Genomic DNA, 21,394 nt, shown 5'->3' with positions numbered 1-21,394 from the left:
ATGGGCCACCTCCTGCCTGAGCCTCGCTACATGGGAGGGCTCCTGGAGGTGGGGCTTGGGTGGAGGTCGCGACGGTGGGAGCGACTGGAAGGGGATGGCGTACCCCGTGGCTATGATCTCCAGCACCCATTTGTCTGTGGTGATCCTTTGCCACTGGTCGTAAAATGGTCGGAGGCGATGGTGGAATAGCCGCTTCGGATGACCTTGTGCGATGGTAGTGATGGCGCAGCCCTGGATCTGTATGTCAAACTTGTGGCCTTTGGCCCCGCCCCGAGGATGCACGGCTCTGTTGTGAGCGTCGCCTGGGAGTTCTGTACTGCTGGTGCTGTTGATGTCGCCCTTGCTCGTAACCCCTGTGATACTGGGGGTGCTGTTGCTGGTACTGGTACCGCCTTTGTTGAGGGTAGTACCTTTTCTTTGTGTATGGAGGGGTGTAAATCCCCAGGGTCCTGAGTGTGGCTCTTGAATCTTTACTGGAATGAAGGACCGAGTCAGTTGATTCAGCAAACAGCTTCTGCGAGTCGAAGGGAAGGTCAACTATCTTCGCCTGCAGATCCCTCGGTATACCCGAAGTCTGGAGCCAGGACTCCCTTCGCATCACCACTGCCGTTGCTGTGGAACGTGCTGCTGTGTCCGCAACGTCCAGAGCAATCTGAATTCCCGTCCTCGCGGCCGCGTAGCCTTCTTGCACTATGGCCTTGAGCACCGGCTTTTTGTCCTCTGGAAGCGAGTCCATGAGGGAGGTTAACCTGGAATAGTTGTCAAAATTATGGTTCGCTAAGTGCGCTGCGTAATTTGCCATTCGCACCGTTAAAGTGGAGGAGGAGTAGACCTTTCTGCCCAACAGCTCTAGCTTCTTGGCATCTTTGTCTGTTCCCCCTGTCTTGAATTGAGATGTCTTTGATCTTTGTTGCGAGGACTCCACCACCAAGGAATTTGGCTGTGGGTGGCTAAACAGGAACTCCATGCCCTTCGCCGGCACGAAGTATTTCTTATCCACTCTCTTTTGGACGGGCGGAATAGTTGCAGGGGTCTGCCATATCGTAGTGGCGGACTCTAAGATCGCTTCATCAAGCGGTATTGCTACTCTGGAGGAGGCCGGAGGTCTCAAATTTTTGAGGAGCTTATGGTGTTTCTCTTGCAACTCTGCTGTCTGGATGCCTTGCGTGAAGGCCACCCTCTTAAACAGTTCCTGAAACTGTTTGAGATCGTCTGTAGGATGGACGTCCCCCGGGGCCGTAGCCTCGTCCGGGGAGGAGAGCGAGGAACCGCTGGGGTACGTCTCTCTGGACCCTTCCGGTTCCTGCTGGTGATGGTACACCCTCTCGCTAGAGGTTTGCGAGGGAAAACCTCGGGGTTCCATGACCAGTCCCCCCTGAGATGCTTGAGTCTCTGTCCCCGGTCGCAATTGCCCTCGGGGGTACGAGATAGTCTGTGGGGATCTTTCCCTAGTAGATTGCCGATGGTGTCTATGCCCTGCGTGGTAGGGGCGACCATGGCAGTATAGGCACTGTTCTTGGGAAGGTGACCTAGACCACTCCCTTGGTGCGTACCCTCTGCGTCTGGGGGAGGGAGATCGTTGAGACACTGGAGAGAGCGATTTTGCATAATAGTCCAGCGGTTCAAACCCCAGGAAGGGTGAAGGTGGTGCCATCCAGGGTGAGGCTGGTTGTAAAAATGGAGAAGGGGGCTCCGGGTAGGCTAGGGGGGACCCCTGCCTTCTGGTTGGAGTCTGCAACATGAGCGGAGGGCTGTGAGAAAGCAACTCCACAGCCCTGTCCGGAGAGGGGCTGCAATGCCTCCTCTTGTGTGCAGCCTTCCCCCTCCCTGGAGGAGGTAACTCCGCCCCCTGACGCGCAGGGGATCCCGGCCCCGTCGGCACCGTGCTAGGCACGCTCGAAGGCGGTGCCGCACGTGCGGTGTCCTTGTGCGCCTGCAGGCTACGTGCCTGCGCGCTCTGCACCGCCGGTTCCCCGGGGGTCGGTGCCGCTGCCTGCGGTGCCGCCGGTACCGGCGCTTGTTTAGCTGCCGCCCTGCCTGCGGTGCGGGGCGGCTGGCTGATTATCGGGGGCTGAGCCGCTTCCACGTGGCTCTCCGTGCCGCCGCCGATCAGCTGTTGCTGCGGCTGGGGGCTGCTCGCTCCTCCCGTCCCGCTCACTGTTGCTGCCGGCAGGGATCGGGCTGGAGAGGCTTTCCTCCGTTTTTGCGCTGATGGGGTGAGGGAGGCAGCTTTCGTTTTATGGGCCCCGGAGGGTCCCTCCTGCTGCGGCCGCTCCGGCACGTCTGGCTGGAGGGCCTTATCGAAAAGCAGCATTTTAAGCCGCATTTCCTTGTCTCTCCGTGCTCTGGTTGTTAATTTAGCACAGAAGGAGCATTTCTGTGCCACACGGGACTCCCCCAGGCACCTTATGCATAGACTGTGCCCATCGGATGCTGGCATCGCCTCTCGGCAGGACTCACATTTTTTAAATCCTGAAGAGGACATTGTTGGTGAGTCTTTCAGTTGTTAAGCGGGTACTTAGCACCTTCTCTGTGCTGTTTTCCCCGTCCGATGGCCTGCCTCAGCAGGAGGGCTGATGGCCCCATGCTCCTGGCCTCCGGCGCTTGTTACTGGGACTGGATTGAAGCTGTCCCGCTTGTAGTTTGTTTGTTTGTTTGTTTGTTTGTTTTTTTCCAAAAATAACAACCGGCTAACTTGCAGTCGCCTAAGTACTTGAAAAACTTAAGAGAAAAACAGTTAAAGTCATTGAATACGCTACTTGGCCTTAGCCTAGTCGGATTCCGTCTGCAGCCGACGGCGGTTAAGAGGAACTGGCGGGGACCGGATCGCGCACATGGCCAGGAGTGCGCAGGGGAGCGGCGCGCGCCGGCGCATGTGCGGTCCGGCAGAAACTGCTTGGAAGATCCGATCTGCAGCGCCGGGCAAGCCCGACACCTATTGTGGAGCACCCACGGGGACACTCGAAGAAGAAGCTGGGCACATGTGGCTTGACAGAATCAACCTCAAAATACTTCAGTGAGCTGTTTGATTTAATATGTGGCAATTCATGACATCAGGTTTGTACTGAAAAGGGTTTTGCACCTAGTCATACTTTATTATGTGCATGCCTGGGGAAAAAACAATGCAAACTATTCCTCTATCTGGCTGAGATGCTATGCCATCACTTGTGTGGGAAGATGAGTCACTTCACTGTCAGGCAGGTTCTTGCAAAGTTGCGGGAAGGAGTCATAGTTTGTCTACAAAATATTATTCCACAAAACAATTTTCTTCATGAATCCTGTGATTCAATCATTCAGCTGAAGGATGTAGGTATTCCTTCCTTGCAGATCTACATTCAATGCATTCATTTTCCCTGATACGTTTGTGATATAGACAAGAAGGCTCATCTTTCTCTGGTCACAGAAAATCAAGAAATGTACCCATTTTGCAGTCCATCACATAGGCACACAGCTGGTCTCTCAGTTCAAAAAATCATTTTAATACCTTTCCTCTTGAGCACCAATGAGCTTCCATGTGGTACACCACCATTTTATGACTGGACCCTATGTTTTCAGATAGCGTGCAAACACAACTGTGGAGAGACTGAATCTTGACGAAGTTCATAGTAGATAAGACCTCTATAAATCTTCACCTAGCTCTGGACTCAGAGCTTTAATGCCAATTATTCTCTATGAATAATGCAGTGAGTTCACACAGCAGACAGAGCAAGCATTTTGACCAATGCACATAGACCTGGTTTGTGGTCTGCCTCAGACCCTCAGACAGAGTTGCATCTGTACTCACTATGCAATTACCTGGGATATCTTTGCTTTGGATACAGCCATGTGGCACATCTAACATGCCTTGTGCTGTTTTGTGTCCAGGAAGGGGAAGATAGACAAGAATGTCTTTGAGAATTTGCAATCTCCTATGTTTATTTCACAAAAGCCAAAAATATTTATTATGACCTTCAGTGCTCACATCAAGTAGAAAGACAAAAACATCTGTGATTGACACTCCTTCAATGTGTTTTACTAATGTACTCCCATCACCTCACTCCTTTGCTACATGTGCAGTTGAAGAGTAGTATGGCTCTACATTTGTTTGTCTTGGTTCCCCCATACATTACCTCCATCATATCAATTGCAGAAGGCAAAATTAAAGTCTCTCCAATTGCATGAGGCTTCTTGGCTTGCGTGACATGGTCATTCACAACTGATGCCCTGTGAGCTCAGTCAGAGACAGACATGACTCTCTTGAATTGCTCTTGTTGACATGAAAGTGCTTTGTTTTAATCCCAAGAGTAGGGGGTGCTTTCCCAAGGTACAGGCAGGGTGCAAACCCAGGATCTCCTGACTCCCAGCCCACTGGTCTAACCACTGGGCTATGCTCCCAGCTAGTACCACAGGTCGTAGGAAGGGGCACTAATCCCAAGGAAGAGAGGATAATAACCTAGTTTTTCATGTGTTTCTTCTGCAGAATCCAATCTCAGAAAACACTAGTAGAGGCTCCTATCAGCTCAAGGAGAGAGAATGCTCTGTTGATACAGCAGCTGCCCACACATAATGATTATCTGGATTCAAGTCCTTCAGCTGGATGTTTACAAAGAAAAGTGCAAATGAGCAAACTGGAATCAACACAGTGACCTCAGCTGTGACTAGTACCTTATTTAGATCCCTAGTGCTGGAACTCGCAGCTCCCCCTGGCTTGAAGTGACTTCCACTATATCCAGGGCTTCCTGTTGGGTTCAACAGCTCTCAGAACCAATGTTCCTTCTAATTTTTTCCATCCATGGATGGAATGAATTTTGTTATATGCACCAAGGCATGTGTGGATGTGCACCACCAATAGAAACACATGATGCCCACTGTGGGTGGCTGAGGATGCTCTTTTAATCAGGTGGTTGGCATCTGAATCTCTCCTGAGTGGCTGCCCAAGCACTCAGCTTACAAAGAACACTGCTCAGCACTCACATTTTAATTTTTTTTCCAGCACCCCTGCTGCACCAAGAAGCTGCCATTTTATAAAACTACAGCCTACACACACATGACCATGCACACACTGTATGTGTGAAGGTTTGCTGTGCAGAGGCTGCCATTTTGTAGATCAGGATGGCATCTTCGTAATGTGTCACCTGTGCAACAAGCCTAATCTGCATTTATGCAACAACCCTATTTCAAAATAAGATATGGGTATTTCCAAATATCTTACTTCAAAATAACACAACCACATGCTCATTACCATGCCCCTTCTGAAAGCAAGGGGTTAGTGTAGACACAGCTTGAGAGGCATATTTCCTTACTCCAGTGTAGAACTTACTAGTGAGGGCTTGAGCTACATGTTTGGGTTGCATGGTTAAAGCATGATAAAGAATTTAACTGAAGTGCAGTAGAAGAGCCTAGGATAAAACAGACAGGGAACTTTGACTGGAGTATATGACTTCTTATCAACCTGTCCAGTTTGCTTTTACAGACAGCAGACTGAAAATGTGAAAGCCTTGCTATAAAAATGAGGATATAAAAGCTAATGTGTGCCTCTGCATTTAATGGCGAGAGAAGTGTTTTATCTCCCAATGTAAGCACAAACACACAACTCTTCTATTGTAACAGAGAGGAAGCCGTGCTAGTCATACACTATCAAAACAAAAAGCAGTCAAGTAGCACTTTAAAGACTAGCAAAATAGTTTATTAGGTGAGCTTTCGTGGGACAGACCCACTTGGTCTGAAGAAGTGGGTCTGTCCCACGAAAGCTCACCTAATAAACTATTTTGCTTGTCTTTAAAGTGCTACTTGACTGCTTTTTGTTTTGAACTCTTCTATTGTGAGAGAAAACAGTGACGTCAACAGGGCAGCAGGAAAGGGGTTCACGAGGTTTGAATGTTTCAGAAGATGCTACAGTCAAGATACAGGATGGCCATGTAAAAAAAAATACAGGTTGTCCATGGGAAGAAAAAATGCAGCTTATTTATGGAACAGATTTTCAGATGGGTTTCAAAACCCAGATGAGGTATGAGGTGGCACTCTTGTGCAGGGAACTTGAAATGTGTTAAAGGCTTCAAACATATACAAAGAGCAAAGATCACGTTAAAGGTGAGAGCAGGGAAAGTGGCAAGCTCCATCTGACTGAAACTGAGCATATCTCCCAGGACTGCCGTACTGAAGGAAGAGAAGGGTGAATACAGGCTTATATATCACCTGGCTTATCCTCAGATCTCACTGACAGATGACTATGTAGACTCCCAGCTGTTGAGATATTGTCATTGACACCATGCTAGTCATCCTTAGGGAAAATGGCTCTGGCGTGATGTGAGCAAAATGCGATACCAAGTTCACATTCTGATTGCTTCCAGTTTATCCCATGATTTTATCTTGTTTGGGTTTCAGTGTGAACATCATTACTGTTGATAAAACCATGCCCTTAGTGTGCTCTCTTTCATGTGCTACTTTGAAAAGATTCAGCTCTGTGTGGGAGTGGGTGATCATGTATGAGGACTGGCCTGCATCATTCAGTGCACTAGTATGACATGTTCTTATTTACAGATAGAGCAAAATGCATAGCTGATTTAGAAGCCCTGTTTTGAAGCATCCTGTACACCTCATGTGATGATGTTTACAGGGATGCTGGAATAGCACATCCATTGTCTTGAAAACTGTTTCAAGACAATGGGCACGCTCCATAGATGCGGGCAGCTATTTCGAGATACCCTGGTATCCCAAAATAGCACCCTCCACGTAGACATAGCCTAAGGGAGATGAATTCTGTGTGTGCAGGCTGAGAAGAGCCTACCCTGAATTATGTGATCTATGGAAATCAGCCTTGTAACTCATGTAGCAATTAATGGTTATGTGATAAAGAGACCTGTAACCCTGAAAACAGAACCACGTACCTGGCACAGAAGAATGAGTGATGGATGGGTAATGCCTCTCCCATGATAAAGTTTAATAATGTTTCAGCCTGCTGCTTAAAATCTATCCATGTGTCTGTCCTCCTTTCGCTTCTGCGTCCACATCAAAAACAGATAATAGGAAGTTTTATTGGAGTGAAACTGGGCAGTGCCACTGCTTCATTATCAGGCATTGTTGTCTGTGGAAGCATTAGTCAACTGGAATGAGCCACTAGCCACTAGAGTGAGCTACAGGGCAACATATTGCCAGATGAATAGTAACAGAGAGGGAGCCGTGCTAGTCTATATACTATGAAAACAAAAAAGCAGTCAAGTAGCACTTTAGAGACTAACAAAATAATTTATTAGGTGAGCTTTCGTGGGACAGACCCACTTCCTCTGATAATAAATTATAATTATTATTCATCACCTAATAAATTATTTTGTTAGTCTTTAAAGTGCTACTTGACTGCTCTTTTGTTTTGATATTGTCAGATGAGTATGATAAAAGATTATTATTTAAAATGTTTTACTGTGTAAAGTGTATGCATAAAAAGGGACCTTCCTACTCAGTGGATCTGCTCTTGGCCTTCACTTACATCTAAATTTTGTGTTAATAAATGTTTTTAGAATTTTTCAAAACTGTTAGATCTGTTAGCTCTATCTTCTTGTGCCTAATCCACAGACTTGTTTACTGAGAGTTCTTGGGTACGATTGGACAAATCTGCTAAAGACAATCTGGTTGAACAGGAATAAATGGAGTTATAATGTAGCCTGCAGAGCCTTTATTACTAGTGATGACGCACTAATTGGAAAGAACCAGGTTTTCTATGCAGATCCTAGGACTGACAGCTAGAAAATCATTTTACTTTAAAACAGAGCACGTTTGATACAGAGCTTATGTAGAAGTAATTAGTGTGAAGTCCCCAAATGCCTTTTTACAGACAAAAATGTACTTCTGGCAGACATACATATGAACAGGAGTAATCTACTCACTTGTAGAGCTGATGGCTGTGACTTTCTCACTGTACATTTCTAACTGAGATAAGATTTAGCTGTTTTGTCAACCTCCTCATTTGCTATGAATTCACACAATCATAAATAAGAAGGAACTTTAGAAATAGGCATAAAATAAGGAACGTGGTCAAATGGGTACTCCAGTTTACAACACCTTTAAAAGTAAAAAAGGAAAGCTGATCTTTTTTAACCTAATATATAATTAGTCTGTAGAATTCACTCTCAAAAGATATCACCATTAGATAGAACTTAGAAAGATTTAAAAGAGGATTAGCCCTCCATATGGTTAACAATAGTATCTGCAGTTACAATACACAAGTGCTGACTTTACACTAGCAACTTCTTTCTAAAGATTTTTCGAAAAAAGGGGGCTCTTTCGAAAGAGCCAGAGGAGCATCTACACACAAAAACCATTCTTTTGAAAGTAAATCAAAAGAATGAGGTGCTCCTTTCGAAATCACTCTTCTTTCCCGTTTCAGGAGGAGCGCCCCCTTTCAAAAGCATCTTTTGAAAGAAAAAACATGCAGACGCTCCACAGGGCCCCTCTTCCGAAAGAACAGTCTTTATTTTTGATCCCTGGCCCATTCTTTCTAAAGAGCGGGGGCTATGTGGATGCTCTCTTTAGAAAAAGCGGATCACTCTTTTGACCTGCTTTTTTTGTGTGTGCACGCAGTCTTTCAAAAGTTCTTTCAGAACAGAGCTTCCAGAAGAGCTACTTTCAAAAGATCTCTGTAGTGTAGACATAGCTAAGATATAAACTATCTTGCTTCAAGCAATAGGAAAGTATTAACAACTTTAGGTTAGGAAAGCACTTACAGCATGGATTTTTATTTACAATAGTCTTATATAGGGGTTTTTACACTTTGTTTTCATGCATTTACGAATAGCCATTGTTGGAGACAGGATATGAAACACGATGGAAACCTGATTAAAATTAGTAAATTAAATCAAGGTTTTCTTTTGCTGATTTAAATCATGATAAAATTGATGATTAAATTGATTTGATTTAAACCATTCCACCTGTACACACCCTAAGGACTACAAAAAAAAAAGAAACTTGCTAGAATTGGTATGATAAACTGGTAAAATGGTGAAGCAACGCTATAGAACATAGAGCTTTATGGGAAGGATTTGTTAAGAAAACAGACTGAATGGTCTCAAATGGATAAAAAATAGATTGGTTTTAGTATGTTTCCATACATATAAATCCTCCAGGAAGAATGGCAGAGAACTGCATTGGCCTTAGAGCTTAACTATATCAAGCTCTCACATCAGTTTAAGTGATTTTAATGAATCTTTAAAAGTCTGAAAACTGTATACAAGTCTGAGATGATTGGATGTCATGTCCTGTGGATCAGATTTAATATTTACAAAATATTGTTTCTTAAAGAACCATGGAAAAGTTATTCTTTGCGCAGTCATTCGTTGCACACGACTAAACACATTAAAAAGCAGCTTTATCCTGATAGCTGGATTACTTACTGAGGGAGTGTTGTCAACAGTAGAACAAAAACCACCAAGTTCCCAGCAACACTGAACACTATTTGTTTCAGTGCCTATGCTTACACAGTTGCTCAGTGCTTACTGTTTGCGGCTCAGCTGTTGTATGAAATGCTTCCTCTGAGAACACTCATTTTAAAATCTCTTTTCATTAAAACTAAATACATACCTACCTATAATTGTATCAAGAGAGTAGATGTTAAAGAATGGTTTGAAATGTGGTTCACACATGTATTGTCAGGTGTGTGCACAACCAGTATGACTGAAGAGTATTCTGTAGTCATACTCGTCAAGACAGTGCAAGTGCCATATACCCTTCAAAGGCTAACATCATGACAATCTGCCGCCCTCCTGTGCTTGTTTACACCAGAATATGAGGCCACAGGTTCCAATGCAGCGGGGTCAGATGGTTGTGGAATGTATGTGAATCAAATCCTGAAAAATGGTTACAGGTAAGTAAGTCTTTCTTCTTCATGTGGTCCATATAGTATTCCACTCAGGTAACTTCCAAGCAACTCAGACAGAAAATAGGGCTTGGTTCTACCTGAAAAAATGATTACAAAACTGTTTCTTGGAAACAGCGTCAATCTGATGGCATACCGCTGAAAAGATGTATGTAGAAGACCATGTAGCAAGCCTACATATGTCCAGAATGCAAACATCCTATAAAAAAGGCCACAGATGTAGGCTACGTTCTTGTGGTCTGAGCTAAGAGCTCTTTTGGAAAAGCAAGTTGTGCTACCCCCTAGTTTGTTTTCATGCAAGCTGCAACAGATGTGGACATAGCTTGTGCTGAAACGGAATAGCCTTTCTTTCTATCAGCATGTGAAACAAAAAGGGTTTGATTCTGTCTAAACCTAAGAGACGCAATGCTCTTCTCACATCTGACATGTTAAGATGGGGCTCGTGGTTTCTGGATTGCATTTTGGGAATACAAAAGTCTGTATATTTTTTGGTTGAGATGAAAGGATGCTGCTTTCAGGCCATCTTTTCTTTAAAAAACTGGGTATACGGAGAGCTTGACATAAGGGACTCAATGTCTGGCTGACGTTATCGCAATGAGAAAAACTATCTTTTGAAAAATCTCAGTAGAGAACAATTAGCTAAAGATTCAAAGGGAAGGGCCACAAATGCAGAGTTGGCATCACCTTTAAGTCAAAGCTAATTGAGAGGAAATGCCCTTATTGTCTCCTCTAGTCCATGTTGATATTAGTATCATTGGTGGATTCTGTATTGAGGCTACGCATCTCACAGGAACTCAGAATGGCTAGAGGCAGGTCATTCCTTAGCGATACATGTGCTGGAGAATTTGAGACTCAGGTGCTAGGCAGGTTGCTATTTGAAACAGAACATATAGTACTGAAGGGACTGGTGCTTTGGTTGAGTCTGTTGGTACCAGACTCAAAGGCCATTTCTACACAGGCCACTGGTAATACACTGCCCAAAATATGCTAATGAGGCATGGATGCAAATTCCCTGCACCTCATTAGCATACAGTCATGTGACTTGGAGTCCAGAAGACTGTTCTTCTGGACTCCAAAATGCTATGTAGAAGCGTGGCCCTGGGTGAGCTTCCGAAGGAAGTCCTTCTTCCAGAGGCCCCTTCTTCCCGAAAATTTTTGGCAAGAAGGGGCTTCCGGAAGAAGGACTTCCTTCTGGAAGACCCCCCGGGGGCCGCACTTATAAACGGTGTTTTGAAGTCCGGAAGAACGGTCTTCCGGACTCCAAATCACGTGACCGTATGCTAATGAGGTGCGGGGAATTTGCATCTGCACCTTATTAGGCTATTTCGGGCTGTATATTACCATGCCACTTTTGAAGAAAGTGGCCTGTGTAGAAATGGCCAAAGGCGGCTCCTGAGACAGTGCCAGAGCTGATGGCACTGTTCATTCTTGAGACAGATTGAAACCTCTAGTCTGGCACTCTCTGGTCTAGCAACATCTACAGTCTGGTATGATTTTAGTTATCCACTTAGTTTTAATCCACTGATTTTAGTTATCATGGGTGTGGCCAAGTTTCATGTGGTACCATAAAGTTTATTTAGAGACACCAGTCCTGGCTCTCAGTGTCCTGTGCTGTTATTTAGCTCTAATGTATCCCTAAATGTCTGCTAAGAACCCAGTAAGCAGTGGAAGTGTTGGTGATACCCCTAGACAATGTAGACCTCTCATGGTTCAGCAAATCTTCTAGTTCAACCTGTACTGGAAAGACACAGAATGAAGGCCTGGCTCTACCCAAGGAATCCCTCTTTGACAAACTATGAACCCTTCTTTGACAAAGAAGGGGAGGCTTCTTATACCTGCAACTCCTGCTTGTTTTTTCATGTCCTTGTACATGGAGGCCTTCGAAAGGAATACTGGCGCTCTTCCAAAGTGGAAAGAAATTTGAGTGCAGGGGGTGTCTGAAATTTGCCGCCTTGGAGATAGGAGCTGGATGAAGAGTCAAAGACCCCAGGGCTGAACCAGTTACAAGGTGTACATTTCTAGATAACTCTGTTCTCTCTGAAGGAATGTCAGATACAGCATCCCTTTTTCATATGCATCTCAACAGGGCTTAAGAGACAGTGCACATGGGAATCACTCTTAGAGATGGCTACCCCACATGATGGACAATGTTTGAAGTATGGTGACAGCATGCCTCCCAGCTCTAATCTGACTGACTAAATAACTACATAAACTATCATTTATTATTGGATACTACTACTGAACTACTACTAATTAACTAAACTTACCAGCAGGTAAGAATGATGCTAACTGCAGAGTAACCATAAGGTAAACCACATGGGAGTGCCAATTCAGGCTGCAAGTGATAACAGAGGGGAGGCAGACTTAGGAGAGGCCATGGTGAAGCACAAGGTATGGGTGTTGCCTTAATGGGTATGGCTACGGAAAATTCTCCAACTCCAAGTGCCAGGGTGTATACACGCCTGAGTGCAATACATGTGAACCAAAGAACAATGAAAGCTTTGAAAACAGAAAAATGACAGCACTGAAGATGATTCAATAAGGGGCAACTTTTCTCTTTGAGTTACACTAAACAACTTTGTAGATTGGGGGCTGGAGATGCTATTATGTCACTTAAAGCCTTATTCTTGATTACCAGTGTTAATTAAAGACCCTTTGTCTCTATATCTCTTTCTTCAAGGCTGTGAATATTAACTTCTCCTTTCTGGCCAAATTCCAACAGGAGTTATTCAACTATTCCTATGCAGATCCTCTTTGCAGTTACAGTTAGATTTGTTCATCTTTTTCATCTCCTGTACAGTTTCTCTAGAACTGTTAAACACTATTCAACCACGGCCACATTCTACCCACAGGCTGTTGCACATCAATGGAGCGTGAAATGACACTAGCATTTTTAAAGTGCATTGGAAAGCATAGTGGGATATTTATGTAAAATAGTCCTACTCTCTATTGTTATTAATATTAAATTGTAGAGCTATAGGGTTGGATTATAGTGATACTAGACAAAGATGGAAATAAAATATCACATTTTAAGAGTGCCATATTGTGGAGCAGATTTGTAACAGAGGATACCATTGCTTACTCCATCCATTTTATGTACATATTCTATTAATCTCAAATAGCAATTTATTTTTCCATTTCATCTGAAGCTCTTAAATAAAAGAGCAAGTTCTATGTTTTTTTTCTTTTTTCTGGCAGAACCAGTTGCTGAAGGATTTCTTAATATTTCATTAGTCTAACCAACTCAGGAATATGGCAGGACATGAAACAGACACTCTTAAAATATATCCATATTTCATTCTTTCTGGCCTCTTATATGATATTCTTTTTTCAATCTGATAATTTTAGAAAGTGGAGTCATGCAGAGAGAAAAGGTAAGATACTCTAAAAGGATGCCCTTGCACTGTTTCAGTCGATTAAGAAGTGATTGATCCACCTTCATAGCCGTTAAGTGGAGTTTCTGAAATGGACTATTTCCTTTTTGGAAAAAGACTGAGTTGACACAGGCTACTTTTGTTTACTATGGAGCATATCTAGGACGGACAGTAGGTTAAGGAGAAGAAATCATTTGCACAGGATATGGACATGAAGCAAAGACGTTTTGCAGTTCTTACTTCAATTTAATAGCCAGAATATCTCTGTGGTCCCAGCAGCAAAATTTACACATATAAACACCACTGCTGGCCAGCAGCCATACTTCTAGTGTTCTAGAAAAGCCTTTCTAGAATTTCAAGTAAATTCTTAACAAAAACTGCTTGTTGCTTTATTACTTGTAACACCTTGCTCTAATGTTCCCAAAAACTGCAGTAGGTCCTGGTATATCAACTCAATCTCAAACACATTCATATCCTACAGTAAAACATGTTTAATTATTGTGCAGGAGTGATCTGTCAATCCAATTCAACACCTCTCACACAGTCAGATGTGCAACTTCTGAATCAGAATCAATAGTGAATTTGCATCAACTCACCAAGGATTCACAAGCAAGAAAAAGAGCTCCCAGAAAGATGGTTTTATGTTCCCAGCTCATTAGAAGAAGATGACGACTCCTTTCAGGCAGCAGACTGTGAATATGTAAGTAATTTCAGACAAATAATTGTGTACGGCACTGGGCTAGGTGTAGCTGCAGTATTGCTGGGTCCTTCTGATAACATACCAGATATGTTTGTAATTCTGTGAGTTTTTTAAAACACTGCTACCCTTGCATAGAGCTGTCTCCCTGTTGCATAGGCCTCTATTTTCTTGCCTTCCACTACAAACGCTGTAATAATTCATGTGACACCCTTCTGACCCCACTCACACTGTACTAAAGTTATAAAACATTAACACAGCAAAACCCTCAAATGAAAAGCATGCTTGGCATTAGCAAGGTGTGCACCACTGTGAAACAACCTGTTCTGTTTTATTTGCTGTTTCTTCCCACTATTTTTGTTGGCATCTCATGTACTTTTAGGTTGCAAGGCAAGTGGCTCAGGGAATCTGTCTTCCTCCATATTTACAGCCACCATATTCAGTAGTAACAATAATAATTATATGTTTGTAGCATCTAAAGGCCCCAACCCAGATCAGGGCCCCACTGTACTAGGCACGGGCACCTATTCTTAGTAAGAAATGTTTCCTCTTTCAAAGATCTAAAAGGTACTATTCAGTCCTCTCTGAACAAAAAATGAAACTAATAAATTACAATCTTTCATTCTGCCAGTTTCATGGCTCTTGAAGACTATTTCACTCCCCTGCCAGGTTTGCATGTTTGTCACTTTGGGATTTCAACTTTCTTGGCATTTTCTTTTGAGAGGGAGAAAAACATTAGCATACAGTTACAGAGAATGAAAATTCAAAACATATGTTGAAATACTTACCACATACAATATTAGTATCCACAGAGCCCTAATACCAAGGTAATTATTTTATTGTAATATAATTGATTTAGTACTATTAATACCTAATGTATTAATAACATTAATAAAAAATCTAGCATCATACCTGTCTGATTCATTTATGTGAGGGAGTCTTCATGGTAATGTTGCTCATGTATGTCTGATCACTTGATTATCTATGAGAAGGAGAAGATATTTTACTATTGAAGAGGAGGATCCTATTTTCTACGCAAAAAAAATCAGAGGCAAAACGCAATGTTGGTGTAAACCCCTACAAAATATTGACTTCAATGCAGCAGCATCCACCTACACCACTGATGAATTTGGCCCTACAAATTTACTTACAAGCCCTGTTATTTTTATTCAATTAGAAAACTGGGAGAAATAATGAAAATTAGCGGAAAACTGTAATGAAGGATTATTATCTGTAATAAATACTGCTGAAAGGAGCAATACACTGAAGTTTCCGAATGCACAGCTTACATTCTCTGTCCCGACACTGAAGCTAGATGTTTTACAGAGAAAGCTCTGTACTTACCTAACTCTTCTCTGTTACCCTTTCTCAGGTGGCAAGCCTTTGTTTTTTTCTGTGTCTTCACAGTAAATGCCTAACTGTAACAAGGTTTAATGGGCAGGTTGCCTTCCAGTGAGGAATAAAAAATTACATAGGAAACTACTAGCCCAGACTAATTTACTTATAAAACCTCATTAGATACGGATTTTAATAAAACAAACTATTTTTACTTTTAGCACTAAAGACATTTTGGGGAGAGTATGGAACATGTGTATGTGTGGTAGGGTGGCTAAACCAACAAGTTACCTGAGTATTCCTGTGTTTAACTCCATTTCAATGAAGCTAATGAAAAACAGCAACTTTTAACTGACAAAAGTGAATCATGTTTCTCCTTTTTTGTGTATGTAGTAATCTACATGTCAATGTTTAATAAGGCAGGAATATATGTTTATGTTGAAGGCAAAGGCTGGACTTTAATTATCCAGGTGACAGGATGTATACAATACATTAAGGTGGAGCTCAACAATGCAGAAACATTATCTTGATTTTACAAAGAACAGAAATCAGGTGTCAGATTCATTCTGCAAACAAGAGATTTAACGGAGTTACACCAGTGATAAATTTGGTCCAACATTGCCTAAAAATAGAAATTACAAAAGAAGCTTGAACTTATGAACTGCCTTGGAGTTCTAGGCTACTTCAAGGTGAATAGCTTCCTCCCCTTCCCTGCCACCCAAGTATGCAGTTGCTGCTTTTAACATGCAAACTTAATTCTGTGTGGTAATGTACTAAGGTGATGTTCATACAAAAAAAAAAAAAACACGGTTCATCCATATCTACTGAAGACTGTTGGGTTTAAACAGGTTTCCTCCTACATTTTCTAGCTTCAATTTCTTGATGCAGCAAAAGCATATGGCTCTCTCTCCTGTCATTCAATTTTACTTTGGAGTCCCCACTGATTTCAAAAGGAAGAGTTCTACACATTCAGTACTGGCAGGACTGCTCTCCTACGTCTCATTTCTAACATTAAACAGTCATTTTCACCAGTAGCCAGGACAGTGTGATAAACATAGGATTGTTCAGGGGAATCAAAGGTTTTAAGGCAATAGGCAGTCAATAACCATTACAGTCATTTTGTCTGACCTTCTGCATGGTACATGCCAAAGAATCTCACCCAATTATTTCTGCATCAAAACATTATGGCTAAGGCAGATCTGGGGCAGAACATGGGCAACAGGGAAATAAAAGTTCTTATCCAAATACAAATCTGTCCAACAATTAGTCACAGTAGCATGAGCAGAGAAATTACTGGCTACATGAATTGCTGTTCAATACTTTCTTTTTCAACAGAATCCCAACGAGAAAGTGTCTTTTCAAGTAACATATTCTTTGTACTTTCCTGAGTACACGTTGTACATTCAGACTTGAAAAGTAACAGAGAGGAAGCCGTGCTAGTCTATACACTATCAAAACTAAAAGCAGTCAAGTAGCACTTTAAAGACTAACAAAATAGTTTATTAGGTGAGCTTTCGTGGAACAGACCCACTTCTTCAGACAGTAGCCAGACCAGAACAGACTCAATATTTAAGGCACAGAGAACCAAAAACGGTAAGCAAGGAGGACAAATCAGAAAAAGATAATCAAGGTGAGCAAATCAGAGAGCGCAGGGGTTGTGGGGGAGGTCAAGAATTAGATTAAGCCAAGTATGCAGACTAGCCCCTATAAGCTACATCTACATGTGAATGCTACATCGAAATAGCTTATTTAGATGTAGCGACATCGAAATAAGCTATTTCAATGAATAACGTCTACACGTCCTCCAGGGCTGGTGCCGTCGACGTTCAACATCGACGTTGGGCAGCACTACATCGCAGTAGGCGCTGCAGGGGAGTGTCTACACACCAAAGCGGCCCACATCAAAATAAGGGTGCCAGGAACAGCTGCAGACAGGGTCACAGGGCGGACTCAACAGCAAGCCGCTCCCTTAAAGGGCCCCTCCCAGACACACTTGCACTAAACAGCACAAGATCCACAGAGCTGACAACTGGTTGCAGACCCTGTGCATGCAGCATGGATCCCCAGCTGCAGCAGCCAGAAGCCCTGGGCTAAGGGCTGCTGCACACGGTGACCATAGAGCCCCGCAGGGGCTGGAGAGAGCGTCTCTCAGTCCCTCAGCTGATGGCCGCCATGGCGGACCCCGCTATTTCAATGTTGCGGGATGCGGATCGGCTACACGTGCCCAACTTCAAAGTTCAACATCGAAGTAGGGCGCTATACCCATCTCCTCATGAGGATAGCGACTTCGACGTCTCACCACCTTATGTCGATTTCAACTTCGAAATAGTGCTCGCCACGTGTAGACGTGGCGGGCGCTATTTCGAAGTTGGCGCAGCTACTTCGAAGTAGCCGGCACGTGTAGACGCGGCTATAGTGACTCAGACAGTTCCCATCCCGGTTTAAACCACATGTAACATGTGCTTTACTAAGAGAAGCTGCTGAACTCTCTTTCATATTCAAATTCAGCACATGAACTTGTGGTTTAAACCGGGATGGGAACTTTCTGAGTGACTATAGGGGGTTGTCTGCATACTTGGCTTAATCTAATTCTTGACCTCCCCCCCTCACCCCTGCGCTCTCTGATTTGCTCACCTTGATTATCTTTTTCTGATTTGTCCTCCTTGCTTACTGTTTTTGGTTCTCTGTGCCTTAAATATTGAGTCTGTTCTGGTCTGGCTATGGTCTGAAGAAGTGGGTCTGTCCCACGCAAGCTCACCTAATAAACTTTTTGCTAGTCTTTAAAGTGCTACTTGACTGCTTTTTATTCAGACTTGAGTGATTGTAGAGCAGTTTGCTAAGTGCACTGAACAATCCAAAAAAAAAAAAGTCACTGTTCTAAACTGGCTAATATAAAAATGCAAAGTCCTGTTACTTCCAGTGCTGAACATTCCTCAGACATTATATCTCATGTTCCAAACCTCCTGGTAAAAGCGGTTTATGGAAAACCTCCTGATTAAATGCTAAAAGCCACTCAAGTCACTCCTGCTATAAAGACATTAAACAGCATGAGGCTTTAATTAAAAATATTATCCTTGTAATCTAAAGCTCATTAAAAACATTTTCTTATGTTAATATATGAGAGGAACTGCTGGTAATTAATGTGATAAAAGCAGTATCTGGCTTTCTTTTACATGGTTTAAAATAATTAAAATAACTCCTTTGGCATCTCTAATTTAAAGCTTTATTCTTCATGTCCGCTGAAGATAAGGCAAGAAGTAGTGGGCTTAATCTACAGCAAAGGAAGATTTAGGTTAGATATTAGGAAAATATTTCTAACTATAAGGATAATTAAACTCTGGAATAGTCTTCCAAGGAAAGTTGTGAAATCCTCATTTCTGGAAGCTTTTAAAATAGGTTGAATAAATATCTTTCAGGGTTGCTTGGTCCTGCCTAAATATAAAGAGCTGGATTTGGTGACCTCTCAATGTCCCTTCCAACCCTATTTTTATATGATTTCCATTACAACCACCCAATTGGATGCACTGGAAGGAAATAAAGTCATTATTATATTTAGCTCTAGTTTTGCTGGCAATTTGTAGGTCTGCTGTCATACCTGATTTCTGAACATATGCTGTTTAACACATTTTGGAACTAGATAATTTTCCTTAGATCTTCAAATATGTCTTGCTGAACCAAAGCATGAATAAAAGAACTGCAAAATGCCCTCCTCAAAAATCACTTGTGACATACAATTAAGCTTTCAAACTGCTCTGGCCACCCACTTGCCAGGCCAGTAGCTTTGGTTCTGCTACTCTCTCAAAGCTTTGTTCCATTACACACGGGCTCATTCCATATGGAAGCTCCTGTTTGACAATGCAGCTTGCTGGGGAGAAATACTCCTCAAGGATGCAGCTGGAACCTCTGTCTGGACTGAAGAATGTTCACTCTTTGATCAGCAGTCCATATTTCACTTCTCTTTTCTAACTTCGCTTGAAATGAAAGTGGATTAATCATGAATGTAATCTGAATTAAATACTGCACTCACATGAGTTACTTCCGCTATTCTATTCCAAGCCTCCCTTGAAGAAAGCTTGCTAGGCCAGCCAAGTTATGCTTGTTTTTTTAAGTAGAATAAAATGACCCTGAGGATGTCACTTGAGAGATCCAAATATTCATCTGTGCTCATCTCCACAAGTCAGATTTGAACTCTGATGTCCAGAGTTAGAGAGGTAGTGAATTAACCTATTAATTCTGCTCCCCGGAAACTGCCAGAACAACATCACATCTTGTACCGGTGATGGGATTTCCTGAAGGACACTTACAAGCCTTTCACAGTGCACGCATGTGAATCATGGTTCAAGTGGGCCAAATGCTCCTATTCCTCCCTCATGAATAAAATGCAAGAGACCTCTTACATGAATGATTGCTCACACAAAAGATTCCAGGACTGGCTTTGTGTCACCATTGGTGGTTTAGCAAGGCAAAGTATAAGAAAAGTGTCTTAATTTACCCTTCTCTTGTGTAAAACACTTCCACATTCCTTTTATTTTTTAAATGAGTATAAGTACCATACAGCATGTTATGGTCTGGAACATGGCCTTTTCACTTTCCGGTCTCCTTTTTGAGCTCTGTACAGATCAGTTACATAATGAAGTATTAGCTGTGTATACTCTAGAGCAGTGGTTCTCAAACTAGTGTTTGTAAGTCATGGCTGGATCCACCAGCCACCCTGATCAACTTCTCTCCCCTCTCTACCAGTGTCTCCTGCATGCTGGGGGAACAGCTGCTCAGCAGTGTGCAGGAGGCCCTGTATGGGAGCAGGGACAGAGTAAAACCTGGGAGAAGGCAAGATGAGGAGGGGCAGAGGTAGAGCAGGGTCTGAAAGAGGTTAGGCTGAGGTGGGGCCTTGAGGGAAGGGCTGGAGTGGGGGCAGAGTGCTCCACGGGGAAAAATCAGAAGCTGGCTTGGGGATCTACAAAAAATTAAAAATCAAAATAGGGGGTCTTGGGCTGCTAAAGTTTGAGAACCACTGGAGTAGTGGGGAAAAATGTTTCAGATATTTTCATTTGAAGAAAGAAGTATTTCAAAACTAAACAGCATACCTTCAGTATGAAAATGAAACCTACTTTCATGCATTTCCCTGAGTACAGCTCAGAGTATTTAATGACTAAAATAGCTGAAGACTGAAACTAAGGATGCCATTTCAAAGAACTCAGGTTCTGAATGCAACTGTCAACAAATCAAGCCACAGTGCTTTTACACTAAACATTTCCTCCATTTTCTGTATGAGTATCTAAAGCCAACTTTTCTCCTTGGAACTGGATTTTGACCCATTTTCTGTAAAAAGTTTTGGTCAACACTCTGTTTATCAAGTTACATAATTTTTGCTATAGTGATTCATGATACCAGAGTTACAAGAACTTGGAAAATCTTGTTTGTGACAAAATTCTTCCTCTTCTGCATGACTTAACTGACACGTTTGTTTAGCCTGTCTAATCTTGTGTTATTCTTCATTCAAGGATAGGTTTAGAAGTGGCTTAATTTTCAAGTAAATGAACATTGAAATTTTTGAAATACAAATCTGAAATTTCAAATGGAAAACAGCTGTACATGTTTTTACAGAAAACATTTGATTTCTACTTTTAGCATGGAGAAGACTTTTTCCTTGTATAGAAAAATGCTAAGTAGAAACTATGTTAAAAAGGTTAACGACACACTGGGCTGCATTAGTAAGAGCACTGCCAGCAGATAGAGGAAAGTGATTGTTCCCTTTATTCGGTACTGGTGAGGCCATATCTGGAGTATTATGAAGTCTAGTTTTGGGCTCCAACTACAGAAGGGATATGGACAAATTGCAAAGAATCCAATGGGGAACAATCAAAATGATTAGGGGGCTGGAGCATATGACTTATGAAGAGAGGCTGACGGAACTGGGGTTATTTAGTCTGCAGAAGAGAACAATCACTGTGGATTTGATTGCAGCCTTCAACCCCCTGAAGCAGGGGTTCCAAAGAGGATGGAGCTGGGCTATTCCCAGTGGTGTCAGATGACAGAACAAGATGCAATGGCCTCAAGTTGCAGTAAGAAACATCTAGGCTGAATATTAGGAAAAACTACTTCATTAGAAGTGTGGTGAAGAACTGATATGGGTTGCCTAAGGAG

At 42.6% G+C, this 21,394-nt stretch overlaps 1 protein-coding gene across 9 annotated transcripts in view; it reads right to left on the bottom strand.

The window, feature by feature from the left end:
* The window catches only part of PRLR (prolactin receptor), a 235,159-nt gene that overhangs the window by 38,893 nt on the left and 174,872 nt on the right, over window positions 1-21,394 (bottom strand). For 7 of the 9 annotated variants that reach the window (XM_074995676.1, XM_074995677.1, XM_074995678.1 and 4 more), the window contains one exon: window positions 14,828-14,897. The exons of 1 other annotated variant lie outside the window; for it this stretch is intronic. Coding sequence is in view for 1 of the 8 variants with exons in the window: in XM_074995674.1 (XP_074851775.1) it covers window positions 6,867-6,910 (44 nt within the window). In the remaining 7 variants the exon portion in view is untranslated. Of the gene's footprint in view, window positions 1-6,866; window positions 6,940-14,827; window positions 14,898-21,394 lie in introns of those variants that run through there. One more of the 9 variants, XM_074995674.1, reaches the window with a different exon arrangement.

Source organism: Carettochelys insculpta, chromosome 5 (assembly GCF_033958435.1).
Source record: "Carettochelys insculpta isolate YL-2023 chromosome 5, ASM3395843v1, whole genome shotgun sequence".
Taxonomy (NCBI): domain Eukaryota; kingdom Metazoa; phylum Chordata; order Testudines; family Carettochelyidae; genus Carettochelys; species Carettochelys insculpta.
The sequence above is the reverse complement of the archived record's forward strand: the minus strand, read 5'-3'. Positions and strand labels throughout refer to the sequence as shown.